The sequence below is a fragment of the Octodon degus genome, unplaced genomic scaffold, assembly GCF_000260255.1.
Source record: "Octodon degus isolate 3935 unplaced genomic scaffold, OctDeg1.0 scaffold00200, whole genome shotgun sequence".
Classification (NCBI taxonomy): domain Eukaryota; kingdom Metazoa; phylum Chordata; class Mammalia; order Rodentia; family Octodontidae; genus Octodon; species Octodon degus.
The window spans coordinates 1847050-1865212 of record NW_004524776.1 but is presented as its reverse complement, the minus strand read 5'-3'; the positions used below and the strand labels follow the sequence as shown (position 1 = coordinate 1865212).

The window sequence follows — 18163 nt, the reverse complement described above, 5'->3', positions numbered from 1 at the left end:
TCAGAGGTTAACTTGTCCTGTATTCATCAGGACGACAATAATGAACTGTCGCAGTGAGCGTGCGGGGGTGGGTAAGCAAGGGCTGCTCAGATGCAGAGATGGAAGGCCGCTCTATGGCTAAGGAAGAGACGTGGCTGGGATTTTTTTGTGTGGGAGCTGATTTCATTTCCACTTCTTCCAGCCAATCCTTAAAGACCCTCTTCCTGCAAGCCAGGGGACCTAGAGGTGGATTCTCACCAGTGGACACAGTCCCCACAGTGTATGCCTCCTTGTGCAGATGTCCCTGGGAGTGAACTCTGTGCAGAGCTGTGCAGAGCACCACCCAGCTTTTTGCACATGTAGTCCTTTGGTGTCTGCTGCCACCAGGAGCACAGCCTCTTTGGATTGGAGTCTATTTCAGTAATAGAACGGGACATCAGCTGCACTCATCCTCACTGCAGCATCGCTGAACTGCTTTGTGTCACCCCCTCCCCACCAGAATTGTGAGTTGGTCAACGTGAGCCGACTATCCAATAAGAGACAGGGGCTCGGAGTGGTGAGACTGCAGTCACAGGGAAATGAAGCAGGAGGCCAGAGAGCAGGCAGACGGAGCAGGGCGGCATGCATTTATTATGCACCTACTGTGTGCCCTTCACATCCACGGAGTTATCCCTTCAATACACATGCATGGAAAACCTACTATGTATGTGTGTGGCTTGTTTAACTAACCACCAGGGAAGTTCAGAGAAGGCCACCATTCAGAGTGAATAAGTGACATCCTTAGGCACACAGTGACCTACACAGCCCAGCTGGTTCGTGCAGCTCGGGCATCACTGTAAGGCACTGTCCTGCTTTGCTTCTCAAAAGTCCAGCCTCTTTTCTATTTCCAGAGATGTTCTGCTCCACCCCGCCCCCTCCCAAGCTTCTCCATTTGCAACAATGGTTAACCCCTTCCTGCGGAGGAAGCCTCCTCCCCTGAAGGAGCTGCACGGTGATAAAGGAGCTGTCACATCAGCACCATTTACCTGTTTGGGTTTATTCAGCGGAAGAGGCAACTGCATTTCTGGCAGATGGAGGCCTGTGTGACTGCCTTTTAAAATACTGTCACAGCTGTATGCACAAGCTGATTAGCTGTGACTGCACTGCTAGTGCCGAGATTGATGGCGATAAATTTGGGATAACAATGCCGAGAACGATGTCACCGTTTGCTTTGCACTTCATATTTTTTAAAGCACTCTCAATCAGTAGCCCAGTGGTTATTGAAGACCTGGGAGTCGCTCATTCATGGGCGCCTTCATTGTTCAGGCTGCACTTGGAGGAGCCAGTCCAGACCCAGCTCCCTCCGCGCTCATTCATTTGTTCAGCGCATATTAACACCGCACCAATTATGTGCCGGAGAACAAATGCAGCGGGCTCTGTTCTCATGGAGCTCACTCAGGAACATAACCAAGCGCATCCTGGTGTGATAAGCAGGGTGATGGGATGAGATGGGGGCACCTCTTCAGAAAAGCCTTGCGTGAGGAGGTGACATTTGATGTTGTTGTTTTTTTTTGTTTGTTTTTGTTTTTGTTTTTGGCAGAACCAGGGATTGAAGTCAGGCCCTTGCACTTGCCAGGCAAGCGCTTATTCTACTGAGCCATCTCCCTGGCCCCTGGAGGTGACATTTGAAAAGAGACCTTGATACAAGAGCAGGCAAGCAGTGGGGAGATACAGGACAAAATTCCCAGGCCAACTTAGTGCAAGAAACATAGTTCTATGTTTGGCATTCAGCTACTGATACTTTTCTGTTCACTAAGCGCTGTGGGGTACTAGAGTCCAGAACATCTAAAATGCTGTGTTTATGCTCAAAGAGTTCCTGGTTCAGTAGGATATATGGAAGGGACAGTATACATCCACAGCCCACTTTTATGTGTGGGGGGGTAGGTCCAGGGCTGGAGAAACTCATGAAGAAGACACCCCAGCTGTGAGGCGGTGATCAGAGAAGGCAAGTCAAGCTGAATGGCACCAGGAGCAAATCCTGGCTTCCATGGCTGAGATGGCAGTGCAGACCTGAAGTGTCCATGGTCTCTGACCCCTCTCTCCATTTGTTTCCTGCAGGACAAATGACCAGCTGGTGGCCTTTCTCTCCCGATATCGAGATATGAACTTCTTGAAGTCACACGGTCGGGACAATGCAAGGTAACATATCATTCCCCTCCCTTGGGCAAAATATAAGTGGAAAATCTGAGCAGTAATTTGGGAGCTTCCTTCCATTGAAGGGTGGAGGGTGGGAAGGAGGCACAAGGCCTTGTATCTGAATGGCTGCCTGCATTAAGACCAGAATGGCCTCTTGTGGTAGCCAAAGACAAAAAGTAATTAAATGCAATTAAAAGTAATTATCATACTGTTCTAGCCCTGTACATTTGTGAAGTGTATTATTTTAGTGGAGCAGCCCTTGGATTAAGACAGTCATGATTTAACTTCCATTTTGTTGGTGGAGAAACAGGCCCAGCACCTAAATAATATCCCCAGAGCATCCTGTTGGCCAGTCATGCATCAGATAATATATTTCTCAAGTACTAACTTCAGGCCAGGCAATGATTTAGTGATGAGCAAAACCCACTCCAAGCTCTCAGGAATTTACTGTGCAGTGGAAGAAATCAACATTGAGTTGAACTCAGTAGTCTGACTCCACCCCATTGCCCCTCACTGCTGTCCAGGATGTCAGCAAGGAATGAGGGGGGCACCTAAACCCCATACTGAATCCATAACATCTGTCACTTAAAATGAGCAGTGTCTCTGCTCCACCTGGCAGAGATCAGTTCGAAGCACAGCATCTGCGCTTTCCCCACACTGGCTCCAGAGTATCCCGCAGCTCATACAGTCATTGCTCCTTGTTCATGGGCTGTGTTTGGTCCTTTTGGTGTTTGGTTTTAATCCAGGTATTTTGTTTGAAAATTAATGGCTCTATTTAAATAGAGAAGTGTTTCTCACAAAAATCCAGATTAAAAGTCTACAGATCCACCGCAGTGGGCCTGTCGCTTACTGAGGTCCGCGCAAAGCCCATCTTCACCAGGCCACCATGGCCCTCACCTGTCCCCTCCCCCACATGATCCCCTTCAATGTATCAGTTTGAAATCTGGGATTGGATTTTCTCTTCCATTGCTGGAGAATGTGTTGTTTTGGCTGGATCTGTGACTCATTTTACCTAGTAGTCCTAAGGGGTGGGGCGGGACAACAGCCAACAGTGAATTCCACATCCCAAGCTGTTGAGAAGTCACACCCTAACCCACGTACCATTTTTCTAAACTATGCCTTTGATTTCGTCTGGCTAAGTGTGTAACTGGCCTTGCCTCTTCACATGGGAAAGGCGCTTCTGGCATTGAGGATGCTCTTCCCATTAGCACAGATACGTATAACACATTCAGGCCAACTGTCTTGGTGGGAAATGAAACACACCCAGTTCACACTAGCTTGTGGGTAAAGAAGTTATTGGGTCAGATAACTAAAATGTTGGTTGTGATGTTGGGTGTGGCTGGATCAAGCAGTTCACATGACACTACTGAGCCCAGATTCCTCATGATGATGACAGTAGTGACAGAGGTGATGGCAGTAGTGGTCATGGTTGTGATCATGGCGGTTGTGGTTTAATTCTGTGGCTCCTGGTGGTGACTCTTGGCATCTTAATGAGTCACACCATTTTACAGATAAAGAAACTGAAATCAGAGAGACAAAATAACTTGGTGAAACTCACACAGCTAGACTAGGGCTGGGCTGTAGGTCCGTGTGAGTGTGGCCAGAGTTCAAGCTCCTAACTTCTGCCTGAAGTGGTCCCTCTGTGTGTGAGACCTACTTTCCTCCACTGTGCTGGATGATTGTGAGGCAGCCGCTCTGCTTCTCTGAGCTTAATTTTCTCCCTTTGAAAACCAACTGAACAAGGTGATCTGCAAAGTCCCTTTCCACACAGATGCCCTGGGCCTCTGGACCAGATCTTGTAAGAAGAGGTGGCAAAGGCAGAGAACTTGAAAAATACAAAGATGAGGAGGAATGAAAGCAAGCAGTGGGATGTAGATGGGGCCGCATAGTCCTGATTGCAGTATTGACCTCTGTCCTCATCTTCAGCCTCCAGCAGCCAGTCTGGACTCTACTCCTGCTGAGCAAAGATGGCATAAGGGCAAACTGGCATTTTAACAGCTGCCAAATTGGCCCTGGATGTTCCTGTAATTAAATGAAGGACAGTGTTGTGTTCAGTGTTTCTCTTTGCTTCCCCCCCAAAAAAAAGAATATTAAATAACATTTAGCACAATCATCATTTCCCAGGTGGTCTCAGTGGGGATGGAGGATGAGTATGCCCTAGAGTTACTTGCAGCCTGAGCAATGGAGTCTGGAATCATCTGTGGAACTCCCAGCCTGTGCTTCAGAGGCGCAGAAAAGATTTTGAAATCTCTTCAGCTTGCTCAGGTCTCAGTGTGTGGGAACCAGTCCCCCACAGGGAGATGGAAAGGAGCAACCTGTTCTTTCAGGCAGAAGAGGTTTCTGGGACATCTGGCTCCATCTAACTCTTCACCTCCATCAGCATTGCCAGGCTCCTGTGTTCAGCACCAGGACACTGTGCTGTAGCTGTCAGTCCCTAGACGTGAGAGTCTGGCCACCAGTATCAAAGTGCTGGCTGTGCCATGTCATCCTCAGGACCTCAGTATGGGCTTTGAAAGAAAGCCCTTCTGTCTCCCCACCTTTACAAAACCCAAGCAGCAGTAATGGGATGGGGGACTGAGTGTTTTCATTGAGCACAGGAAGGCCACTGAGCTGGCTGCTTCTGAGTATGTTATCTTATTCCAACCTCACTTGGCAAGTGTTGTCCTGTTGTAGAGATGAAAACAACTCATGGAGACCTGCTGTAATTCACTCAAGACCTCATAGGTAGTGAAGAGCAGAGCCAGGACTGCGTCTGGTCCCTTTGACTTTAAGGCCGCACTCCTTCATCACCCCATGATAAGTGGCTGCGTTTTAGAGGCCTGCTGCTTTAAGTTCTTGGCAAGCACAAGTGAAAGAGGAAATACCTGCTAGCTTGAAAAAGAATCATTTTATGTAGGTGAGGACGAGTCTTTCTCCACTTCCTAGGATCAGCATTTCCCAACATCAATTTATGATCTACCAGGAAAATTCTTTTGGGTCATTTAGAAGTAGACACAATCTGAACATCAGTATTAATCATTTATGCATGCACAAGATTTCATGTAATTAACCAATCTAATCTATGATTTTGTGTCTATTATACTTACATTATGGTAAAGTGGGTTTTTTAAAAAAGCAAATGTTTAAAGTTGGCTTAAAGAAACATTTGCAGGGGATGTTCACTAGGGTCACATAAAGCATGGAGAAGAGACGTTAAAGAGGCCAGGCTGTGAAGCTAGATTGTTGAGACTCACGTGGCAGCCCCAAACACTGACCTGTGTCACTGGGGTACTTTACACCAGTGATCTTTGTTTCAGTTTCCTTCCTGTAAGATGGATGATAAGCATGCCAATACCGTAGAGTTGTCCCAAGAAGTAGCTGAGTCAATATCAGCCTTTGGGACAGGTAACTGCACACGAGAAGCAGAAGGTGATGTAGAAGGATCTCAAAGGTAACAGCCAAGTGACTACAGTGCCTAGAGAGCAAGGCTTCAGAGTGTGAGAAGCCAGGCCAGGTCAGAGGCAGGAGAGGACCCAGCCCTCAGCCCCCGGGTCGGAGTGGCATAGAGGAGCTTCTCCCCCATCTCCTGTCTGGGTCCCACCTGACGGAGACTGCAGCCTCCCTAACTGGGCATCAGAATGGCACCAAGCAGCTTTAGCTGCTTCCCTTCTCTGATGCTGAACTAATCCTGACCTGCCCCCCTTGCTGTGTGAACAGGCAGCTATTTATCCGAAAGTTGGCAGATCCATAGAGCTGCTGACCAAGAACCTTTTCCAGGCACATGTGCTGTCAGGAGGTCCTCTGGTGCCAACTTTCTTCTCAAGAGATGATCTCTGTCCCCTACTGACTTGAAGCACCAGGATAGATGTGAGTGGATCGTTAATATCTTATCTCCAACAGGGGCAGCAGATTGCCTTTCCCTTCTCAGTTCCTTAAGCCTGACTGGCACGTTCGTCAAGGAGTACACGCTTACTTTATGATAACTGCATCACAATAAGGCTTAGCATGGCACGGGCACACGCTGCCCCTCAGCCTCTGCTTGAGTCCTGGGGTCCACTTTGGAAATATCCTTTACTCAGATGACATGCATGGATGTCAGACAATAGGCTAGAAAAAAATCTATGTCCCCTGTGTTGTCTCTGAGAAGTAGAGTATAATTTTTGTTTTCTTCTTTGCACTTTTTTATGTGTAAAGCCTTTGATGAAGGACGTGCACTACATTTAGAATCAGAACAAAAAGCAGCAAGCATGGTTTTTGAAAACTACATGAAATGTAGAAAAGCAATTGGCACTTAGCTAACCTTTAGACTCTTGGAAGTGTAAGCAAGAGGAGGGTCTGGAGCACAGCAAAGAATGTGGGTCTCTAATCCCAGGGACTCCAGGCCCCAGGATGCAGGCCCCTGGCTCTGCTATTCCTCTCCTGCATCTTTTCATTCCTGTTTGACTAGCAAAACCAAGACTCTGCACAGGACAATCCTTGTTACATATAGAAGGTCTTCTATGTGGTGGGGAATGATCCTAAATGCCTTACAGATGAAAACCATTCACTTCTCACTCCCCTATCATGTAGATGCCATTGTTATCATCCCTGTTTATCAAGTGAGGACACTGAGGCCAAAGACTGCACAGCTCTTAAGTGAGGATGTGGATCTGACCTCAGACCATCTGGCTCTGACATCTGCATTCTGATAGCCAGGGCTGTGCTGACTATGGAGTCACTGTGGAGTTTCCCCTACAAGCAGGTGCAGCAGTCCCTTTGCTGGTGCTGCAATGAAATATCCAAGGCAGGTTATTTACCAAAAAAAAAAGTTTATTTATCTGAGTGTTGTTAGCCAAAGGTCCAAATACCATGGAGCCAGCTCTATGACATGTAGAATAGTACTAAACAGGAAGCCAAAGAGAGAGCTATGGTCAGGCTCAGGCTTTTATGAGAGCCCTCTCATAAGAACTAACCAGGGTCCAGCTAGAACATCTGGATCTTCTCCAAGGAAAGTCCCCCAATGCAAAAGTCTTCCCTTAGGTGTCTTATACTAAAGAGCAGTCTAAATTCAGTGTCATATCAGAAAACAGAAGAACAAATCCCAGGTTTGGAGGTTGTTCCTTTGCTTTTAAGCCACATGACTTTGAATACATGGTTAACTAATGCCTGTGACTTCCCAATTGCCCAGCAGCCATTGTGTTACCCATCTCTTTGTTCCTTCATTCATTTACTACATGCAGAGCACCTGCTGTATGCTTTGCAGTAGGCATACAGCAGTGAATGAGAATAAACAAAAGTCTCTTCGTCTCAGTTACTTTGTCTTGTTTCTCCATTGTAGAATTAGTTGTAGTAGTTGACTCTAATATGTCTTCTTGCTCAAACTTTCTGTGAAATATAAGTGGCGGATTTCTTTTTAGAAGTATTAATAGACCATGGCAGTTCTGGGATAATTCCACACTTAATGAATATACCAGGATTGTAGCCCAGGGAACTAATGAGAAGCTCTTTCACTGCCTGACTCCTCTGACCTCATTTCCAAGGGCACAGATACTTTCTTCACTGCCCTTTTCTCTCACAGGAGCAGTCAGGATCCTCCCCTCTGATCTCATTGGGGCCCCTAGCTGATTTATGTTGATTTACTTTGATGGATAGACTTGGTCTGGTGGCTCCCAGTAGAGCCATCAGGAGCTGGGACTTTGTCCCACACAGAGATAATAGAATAAAATCCTTAGAAAGATAATCCACCAATTTCTCAAATCCTAGGAAGTCAAACTGAAGGTGCATCATTCTATGCTTGACCGCAGGTGGCCTACCATGAAGACATAAGTTCTTAGCAGAGCCCCAGTAAACTTCCTCCAATGCCAACACAGACTTTTCTCTTGGTTTTTGTGTTGTCTCTTTGAGGCAGGAGATATTCTCAGATCCTTCATTTCTACCCTTTCTGAAGAAACACCAGTAAATCAAGACAATAAACCATAGTAGAAGAATGAAGAGCTAGCATTGGATTCATCCAGATGTGGGTTCAAGTTCAGGTCTCTCACTATGTGACTTAATCTGTCTGAGGTTTACTTTCATTATTTGTCAAACAAGTGTTAGAGGAACCTGATACATGGTTAACTAATATCTGTGACTTCCCAATTGCTCAACAGCTTTCATTCATTCATTCATTCATTCATTCATTCATTCAATGCATCTAGAACACCTGCCTTATGCTATACTATGCAGTAGGCATACAGCAGCAAACCAGAATAAATAAAAATATGTCGTCTTGGAGCTTAGGTCTCACGCATGAGTAAAAATGGACAATAAACTAAAGACTGTGCACATTTTATTAGAAAGTGTAAAGGTCTGCAGAGAAGAAGAAAACATGAAAAGAGAATCTGGGTTGCCCAGGATGGGAGAAGGACACTGGCCTTATGTAAGAAGGGGCTGATGGTTGGATCAGTGTGTTGCCTAGAGAAACACCACCCATTTGCAAAGCATCCCCATCCTCAGCACACTTTATTTGGTGAGGTTATGAGAGATGTCGTGACTAACATCTGTTTTTTAATTTATATTTTTAGAGAGAGTTCAAAATAATATTAAAACATAAAAATTGACAAGTGACATCGAATTTCACTTAACAAAGTAACGTGAATTTCCCGTTTTTTTTTTTATTCATAGTGTTGTCTTCCAGCCAGTTATTCATATTACCAGATATATGCATGCAAAATTGGAAGAAGAAAGAATAAAAGAAAGCAATGTATAAGAAATTAAAAAGAAACAGGTGGAGGGGCCAGGGTTTGATCTCTGGGCCTGCCCTGCTGGCCCTACCCATGGGGCACACTGAGATGGCATTTGAGACTGGACATGGTGGCGAGCCTGTAATCCCAGCTCTTGGGAGACTGTAAACAGGCAGATCACTACAAGTCTGATCTAGTAGTGAGACCCTGAACACCCTGTAGACCCTTCTCTAAAAAATTCCAAAAAAAAAAAAAAAAGAAAAGAAAAGAAAGAAATTAAAAAGAGGAAAAAGTACAAAAAATTGAAAAAAGGTGACAAAACAAAGGCAGGGGTGGCTCCCAAGGCTGTCCACTACCTGTTCTGCTGTGCTGGCATCTGTTTGCCCACTTGCCATGGGTATAATAATGCCAACAGGAGATGCACCTGAGAGGAGAGGGCCCCACCTTTGCCCTTCTGTGTGCTGGGCCCACTGTTGCAAACGTGCTCCAGTCCTCAGGGGACCAAGCCAGCATCCATGAGGAGGTGCGCCCCGGTGTATCTTTGCTGACTGGCCTTGTCTTCCAGTTTCCCCTTTTCAAGTGACAGTAAGTGACCAGGCATCTCTAAAAATGTAAATCCAGGTCAAGCAACTGATTCTGCTCTGCTAGTTGGTGCCCATACTCTGGAGGTCTGCCACCTTCTCTCTGGCTGAAACTAAGTTTTGTGTGACCCCAAAATCTTTTCTGAGTTCTGGAGAACTGGATGTCTCTACTTACTCATAATAAACCAAAGCATATATTTGAAGCTTATCAGTTTTGAATGCAGTAATTATAGAGACCAATCTCCCATTGCCATGAATATTTTATCTTGGAGATGACTGCATAAATATTGTATTTGAATATCATGGCCTGGAACATCACATTAATATTGCAAAACCATACTCTTTCTCATATAATGGAACATGAAATTAAAAAGCTGCGCTATAGAAGGCAAAATTTGTTAGTCTCCTCACCTATATTTTGTTTTTCCCTTCCACCCAGTCTGGTCTCCATGTAACTTTTCATATAAGTTTTCTAAAATTTAAAGTTTCAATTACAGTCCTCTGCACTAACTGGACACTTACAGAATTTGTACCAGGGAGACCTGAAGCAGGATTTCATTCTCCTAGACTCAGGGCCCTTCCCGCCGCGGCCCAGTCCTGTCTTCATGTGATAATGTGGCTATAAGGAAAACCCTTCACTCAGCTCCCTCCTGAATCTAGAACTTAACTTGCTAAGGAGCTTGGATTTTGCATATGGAGAGATGTGTCAAAGAAAGAAGGCCAGAAACATTGGACACCTGCATCTTCTGCTTGGGTTTACCGTTGTGTGAGTCTGCTGTGTGTCCTTGGGAAAGCCTTCAACCTCCTCTGGGCTGCGTGGTACGCAAGTGTGATGTGGTGCTTGCCCTGGGACCGCTCCATAGGTGTCATGGGGTGGCATATAGGTCACAGCTGGAGCTATGACTGCAGACCTATGGGCTGGGTTCAGCCTGAGATTTCTGTTTTTGCCAGAGCCACCTTGTTAAAGGAATGTGAGCGCCTCTCAAGATGTGCATTTCTCCTTCTCTGCAGGCAGAGCCACCCCTCCCCAGTACCTTATCTTCAAACCTGATTCACAATGTCCATTGCCTAGCTGACCTCTGTGGGCAAAGGACCTTATGGCACGGCTCCCAGGCCTACCCTGACTTTTCAATTATAGCAAGGGGGTAACAGACTCAGGATGCCTCACTTTTTGACGTCACCCACCTCACTGAGGGTGAGCCTTCCAGGCAGTTACAAAGTCCCTGACTAGAAGCAGGTACATGACGGTCATATGTGGAATAAGGAGGTTATGGCGATAGAAATACAGAGAAGCATTCATAAAACACTTCATGTGTAAGGAATTGAAAAATAATCCAGATTCCTGGAAAGGTGTGTGGCTGAGCAGGTTGGAGAGACAACAGGTCCCTGGGCTGTAATCTCCTCACCAGATAACTGGCTCTGTGGCACAGAGATTTTCTTCTCTCCTGGACCCTGTCAGAGCCCATCATGGTGCCCGTACACAGCAGTGTGCATCTATGTGGCCCCAGTGAACTCGAGAGTTTGAGCAGTATTGGTTCTTGCAATGTCCATCCTCCACTCCGCACCTCTGTGACCTTTCTGCATCACGGAGTGGAAAATCTGCTTCCTGGCACAATCATAAATACAATTATTATATATAAATCTACTTAATATTACTCACACAGGAAGTACTAATCTGGGGGGTTTATATGGAGAATGCAGGGGAGAGGGCCCATGACCTAGGAAGGAAGATGATATCCTTATTTCCTCCAAATTCTAGATGAAATATAACTAAAGGTAGGTAACAAACGATGGTAGTGTTAATAGTAACCAAATTTGTCACCAAACATAATCACATGCTTTCAGCCAGGCTTAGTGGAATATGCTTGTAATTATAGCTACTTGGGAAGCTGAGGCAGGATTGCAAATTCAAAGCCAGTGTGGGCAATTAACAAGACCCAGTCAATCAGTCAATCAATCAATAAGGCTAGGAATGTAGCTCAGCAGTAGAGCACCGATGGATTCAATCTCTAACATCATGCACATACACACACGCGCCAAAGAAAAAGTCACTTCACTTTCCTGTCACATTACATTTGTTGCATTTACCTCCAGATGGTATTTATGCTCGCCCTCACTCCAAAAAATGCGTCAGTTGTTAGACTTGTGTTGTTTAAAGTATTAAAAAGAAACAGGCGAGCGCCAGGGAGCTAGCTCGGCAGTCTGAGTGCCTGCCTGGCAAGTGCAAGGACCCAAACTCAATCCCCTGTACCATATGCTGTGCTAGCCCTATGCCAAGTCAGTCACCAAAACCGCATGCCTGTAATCCCAGCGTTGGGGAGGCTGAGACAGGAAGATCACTATGACTCTGAGCTGTGCAGCGAGACCCTGTACCAAGTAAATAAATAAATAAATGGTTAAAGAAACACATGAGACAACATAAATTTTGTGTTTTCCAAAATACTTTATAATCCCATGTGTAACGTGTGAAGAAAAACACACATCGCTCTATCCTAACGTTGATGCCGTTTGCTGCACGCTTTGCCTTGTGCATTTTGGAGCACTATTCTGAGAGCCCCTCTCCCTCCCCACCAGCAGCAGCAATGGTATGAAAGTGCCTTGAAAGGCGCACTGATGAGGAAGTACGAAGATCTAGTGGACACTCGCTGCCGTCTGATGGCAACGATCGAGTCCCTTTGCTCTAACAGTTTGATGACAGTGATGCTTGTCTCCCTACCTGGCACAGAGCAAGGTCTCAGTCAGTGTTGTTATTGCAGCGGTGGCATCATTTGGGCTCTAAGCAGAGTCACTTTCAGGCCTCTGTGGGGCTCAGGGCTACCTTCTTCTTCCAGGTTCATCCGGAAACAAGGCCTAGACAGGCTTTTCCTGGAGTGCGATGCCCACATGTGGCGTCTGGGGGACCGGCGTATCCCTGAAGGCATTGCTGTCGACGGTGGCTCTGATTGGTTCCTGCTGAACCGGAAGTTTGTAGAGTATGTGACATTTTCCACGGATGACCTGGTAACCAAGATGAAACAGTTCTACGCTTACACCCTGCTTCCCGCTGAGGTGAGTTCCAGGAGAGCTTCCCTAAAGTTGGAGCTCGCACTGGCCCAGGGGAGGAGACTGAATGTTTGGCTGTGCTGACCTACGGTGCTCTTGTCCCTCTGCAGTCCGCACGGAGGCCATGTGCACAGACGCTAACAGTACCTTGCACGGGGTTTTTGGACAACATAGAAAAAAACAGCTCAAGATATTCAGCCCCACTGAGAGTATTAGGAAGAATCACAGGGAGCGTGCAAGCACTTTTCAGACCTCAGGGTGGGAAGCCCTACTGTGTGAGGTAGCATAGCATTGCCAGGCCTTCTGGAAACAACATGGGTCTAGTTCTGAAGGGTTCCTGCCAAAATGCCAGCGGCGTTCTTGTCAAATCATCTCCCCCTATGTCCAAATTACTTTCCTTCTAGTTCCTGAAGTCAGAAAACCCCAAAGCTTGTTTCATTCTGATAGAGCCTATGAAATTTCTCGTGAATGGTCCACTCTTTCTCCCTGGAGGGCCCCCACCTCCAGCTCACATGGGCCATGTGTTTCTGAAGCCTGGCCCTGACAGTGCATCTTCTCTGATCAGACCCACATCCCTCACCAGTATGTAAGGCAGTGTCCAGCTCCAGAGAGGCCTGGATGTCCACCTCATTCCAAAGGGATAATGATGCTTTTGTCATCATCAGGCCAGGGTTTGCTATTTTAAACACATGTTAAGTAATCAGCCTTTAATCCTGTTCCAGTAAAAATCACCTTTCTTTCAATTCTGATAACCTCCTCAACCATTATCTCACGGGGAATCTCTGCATCATTATGGAAGAACACAGGGCAATCGGTAATTGGGTCCTCACTGCCACTGCTGGATAGCAAATAGGCACCTCTGTAGGCTCACAGATGACCCAAACTTACATCCAGGTCCTCTGACGGGTCACTTGGCATTACAGGAAGACCAGCTGGGTATGGTGGGTAGAGCTTCATCTTGCCCAGCCTCTCACTTAGATGAGATTGTTGGGAGTTTGGTCATTTTCCTCAAGGATGCCTACAACAGGACAGCTGGGCACAGCTTTGTGTGCACTTTCTGTACCTCCCCTGCCCCGACACACACATGCATACATGCCTAGGGTGTCTTGCAGGCTGTCTTTCTGCATTGCTGCTCTGCCCTTCCTGCACCTAGATGCCTCCAGCAGACTAGACTGGAAGAAATCTGAAAGCTGCCCATAAATTTGTAATGGACACCTATCCCCTAACATCTTTCCTTAGAGACCAAAGAGCAGAGGAGAATATATTCTTCTGGTGGCTGAGATTTCTGAAAGGTAGGGGTAAAATGAAAATTTCTCTACCTCCTCCACCCCCTTCTCCTCCTCCTCATCATCATCCTCTGTCACACTAGCAGCTCTGCTCTGACCATTGTGTCTCCTCTCTGGTTCCTCTTTGCCCTCAGCACTGACTTCTTCTCAGATGCTTTTGAGAGGCTGATCAAGGACTGTAGGATTAGGGACAAACAATCTAAGCTGGTTTGGCATTGAAGACAACAAGCAGCCCTCCCTTTCCTTGTTGTAGTCGTACTGTGAGGTATGAGGTCTACTACTTCAGAACCACGGACAGCGAACCACCATAGCCTCCCCTTGCCTATTTTAAGACCAGGGTCAGCACACAGGCCTGGCTTCTCTGAGTAGTGGTCACACTGTGAGCGACCAAGGTGAGCGAGGGCCCGGGATCCCTTGCAAATCCGGGCTTGGTGGATCCATGGATCTAGCCTCCCTCACCCAGGGGTAAAATTCCAGCACATCAGCCATTTTCACCAAGCTATCTCAGATCTGAAGCTCTTTAATTTCAAATGTGGCTCTCTGCAAACCAAGGGCCCTTTTAGCCTTTGGTGTCCTGGAAACATTCTCCATATTTGATATGTATGTGTGTGTTGACATGACCCAAGAGACTTTCCATCTGCTGGAAAACCTGCAGATAGCCTGTGTGGTAAGAGATGTATTGAAATCAGAGTCTGAGTCTGAGTGAGACAGCCGTCAGCACAGGAAGAATTTGGCCACCCTGGACACAGCATGCAGCAACACCATAATGGGCCATGTGGCACTCACCTCTCGGCCTATGCAGAACAGATGGGGTCCTGGAACGCTTTCATAGGCAGAGGAAACCAGGAGGGCCACAAGCCCAGGGTACTCAGAGAAAGCTGGGAGAGCTTTCAGGCTGGCCCCTTTTTCTCCCTGCAGTCATTCTTCCACACAGTCCTGGAGAACAGCCCCCACTGTGACACCATGGTAGACAACAACTTGCGTATCACCAACTGGAACCGCAAGCTGGGCTGCAAGTGCCAGTACAAGCACATTGTGGACTGGTGTGGCTGTTCTCCCAATGACTTCAAGCCTCAGGATTTCCACCGCTTCCAGGTAAGGCCCTCTGCCCTGCAGCCCACAGCCTTCCTCTCCTGCACATAGCTGCAGGTAGCCAGAGCCATGCCTGTGGATCTTGTAATTTTTCACTGCCCCACTCGAGCTGTTGGTAATTAATAATAATAATAACAACAACATCCACAACAGCCAGCACTAACTGCACCTATGTGTTCCATGCCAGGAGTAGGAGACATTCTCCATGTGCTGAACAGATAGCAGATTCCTTGGGTGTTGAAATTGGATTCTAGACTATGGTTCTAACCATTTTGTCTCTGGAGCCTCATTAACTCTGCAACAGCCTCAGAATATATCCTATTATTCTGTCTCAAAGATAGAGAAGCTGAAGAGTAGAAAATTCAGAAACCCTCCTCAGGGGCATGTGGCCCAGTTGTCTGTTTCCAGGGGCCTTTCTTATTCACTTCTCCATACTTCCTTCCAATTGGAATTCCCTGGAAACTGGGTGTAGTGGCACATGCCTGTAATCTTAGGGCTCTGGGTAGGCTGACACAGGAGGATCCTAAGTTCAAATGCTGTGAGGGGAACTGTGCCACTTAGCAAGAACCTATCTTAAAATAAAGAATACATAGAAAAAGCTCAGTGTGAAGGTCTTAAGTTCATTCCCCAATATGGATTTTTTTAAAAAAAAAAAAACTACTTTGAGATATTTGTCAAAAATATTTCTAACTATAAGCGTGAATACATCAAGGACATTTTTTCAACTCCTGACATTGTAGTCAGATCCTTCTGTGCTGCAAGCCTATCCTGTGTACTGTGCGGTGTTTGACAGTGTCCCTGTCCTCCGCCCAGTAGGCACCAGTAGCACTTTCCAACTGTGATAACCAAATATGTCTCCAGACATTACCAAATGTGCCTTAGAGGCAAACTTGTCCCTGGTTGAGAACCACTGACTGCCAACAAGGTCCCCAAATATGTGTTTTCGTTGTGTTACATTTTAAGGGAAATCTGATGAGCCACCAGGTTCAGGAACTGCAGCGCTCTGTGAACCCGAAGGAGTAGCGAGCTATAGAGCTGTTATTACCTTCACAGCTGTCTCTGCACAGCCTGGCAATTTACTGTTCTGAGGATCACAGAAGCAGAAGGGCAGAAGGTGCCTCAACTTTCAGAACCTACCCTGAAAGGCAGGCTCCTCCCACTCCTCATCACCAACTCTGTTCCTCCCCGCCAGCCTGGGGCCCCGGAGAGGAGGGACTCTGTTTCCTCCTCCTCTCCACCTTGCTGCACAGCTGGTGAACTTGGAAAGGCTGGGAGTGGGGTGCTCCACTCTGGTAGGGTAAAACATTAACCAGCATTTCTTGCCCAAATCAGGCTTTCCCCATCAAACCCAGAGCCATACTGGGGTCGAGCCTCTGCTTGTGCAAAACGCATAGCAGAGTTTAATCCTATAACTCACCCTTACCTTTCTCTAGGACCTAGTGTCTTTTAGGACTGTTTTTGGTGGCATGGAGTGAGCTACCCAGAAGTCTCCTCAAGCCCATGTTACCTGGGAATGAACTTGGGGATGTTTTGACTCTCCACTGTGCATGTGGAGAGGCTTGGCAGAGCAGGAAGGGCTGCAAAGGAAACCCCTCAAAAGGAGAAAAGGAAAGGAACTCCCGCATTGGCAGAGGCCATTGTCACCCCTGCTACAGAGGACCTTCATCATTAGAGAAAGGAGCCAGAGCCTCAGCCTGGAGCTCCTGGGTGGCAGCATCTGTATTCCAGCCCCCTGCGTCCTGGGGGCACTGTAGCTTCCGCTAAAGCATGGCTCGCTTGGAAACCCTGTCATGTGCCCACCGCTCTTTCCTTCACAGTAAACAAAGCTCAGGAATGCCCTCAGACATCTAGAGTCGAGCACCCCCTGCCTGAAAGGAACTTGGCGTTCTTGTTCAAAAAACTCCAAGAAAGAGCGTGATAAATATAGAAACATGCCCTTTTAGAAGATCAGGCCATGGTCAGAGAATTGCAAGCAAAGTAATGAGGCTTTTCTGCCACTGAGGCTGGTTTTCTTCCCCAGGGAATGGAGTCTTACAGTCACCTGGACAGACGGCTTGTTACTAATAACAAACTGAAATAATAAAGATAATAATCATAAAAATAATAGTGATTAGCTTGTACTGTATACCCGTGCTGATTGTTGTACGGAGGATTGAATCCAAGACCCTCACAATGAACTACCTCCCCAGACCTTTATTATTTATTTATTTCAACATAGAATCTCACTAAGTTGCTAATTTCCCAGGCTGACTTGAACTTGAGATCCTCCCGCGTCCTCCTGCCACTGTGCTGAGATCACAGGTGTGTGCCACAATTCTTAGCTTTATACCCATTTCAAGGGTGAACAAAACAGAGCGCTGGGTAACTTGCACACAGATGCATGCAGCTAAGCAGAGGACTAGCAAAAAACGGCAACACACTTGAGCTCGAGTGGCTCATCCAGTGCTACTGTGAAAGCACCAGTTGGCTCCCGCTCCAGAGAGGGGCCCAGGCATGAAGCAGAAGGGGGCAGGATGTTTGCAATAAGCCCAAGGCCGTTCTTTTTTCCTGGAGTTCCTAGTGTGCTCAGTTAGGACTGCCACAGAAAGGGCACAGGTTGGAGTCTTAAAAGGCACAGCTCTGTGCATACTGCTTCCCTGTCTGAGCTTGGTGTGCTCATCCATAAAATGGGAATATTAGTCCTTAACCTAGCTGACTTACGAGAGAGCTAAACATAATAACAGAAATGCAGTGCTCTGCATAGAGGATTGCTTAGTAGTTATTATTATCGTGATTGCTGCTATTAATTTGCTGAAGTGCAGACCTAACCAAACTTTGGTCCATAACAAAGCTCCTCAAGGGACTGACCTGTGTTTTGTTTCTTTTTTTTTTTTTTGATGGAACCAGGGATTGGACTCAGAGCCTTGTGCTTGCCAGGGAAGCACTTATTCCATTGAGCCATCTCCCCGGTCCCTATGTTTTGTTTCTAGACCAAGGATCAGCAGGCTACAGCCCCCAGGCAAATGCCCTGCTTGCGTCTGTAAGGGAAAGTCCATTGGAACTTTGCCTGCCTCTTTATTTGCTATTTCGCCTATATCTGTTTTCCTGCTACAAAAGCAGAGGATCATTGGGAGTTCAAGATTATCCTGGGCTACAAAGTGAGCTCACGGCAAGCCTGAGTTCTCTGCATAGTGAGACTCTGTCTCAAAAAGACAAAAACCAGAGCTGAGTCATTTAAAAGTTGCACCTCAGGCCGGAGAGATAGCTCAGTAGAATAAGCGCTTGCCTGGCAAGCACAGGGGCCTGAGTTCAATTCCCAGTTACGCAAAAAATAAAAATAAAAACAAAA

General features: G+C 46.6%; 1 protein-coding gene across 1 annotated transcript in view; it reads left to right on the top strand.

Annotated features, from left to right (window-relative positions):
- The window catches only part of Xylt1 (xylosyltransferase 1), a 297092-nt gene that overhangs the window by 255972 nt on the left and 22957 nt on the right, over positions 1-18163 (top strand). The window contains exons 6-8 of the mRNA XM_023704682.1: positions 2077-2157; positions 12247-12463; positions 14662-14838. Of these exons, the coding sequence (XP_023560450.1) occupies positions 2077-2157; positions 12247-12463; positions 14662-14838 (475 nt within the window). The remainder of the gene's footprint in view (positions 1-2076; positions 2158-12246; positions 12464-14661; positions 14839-18163) is intronic.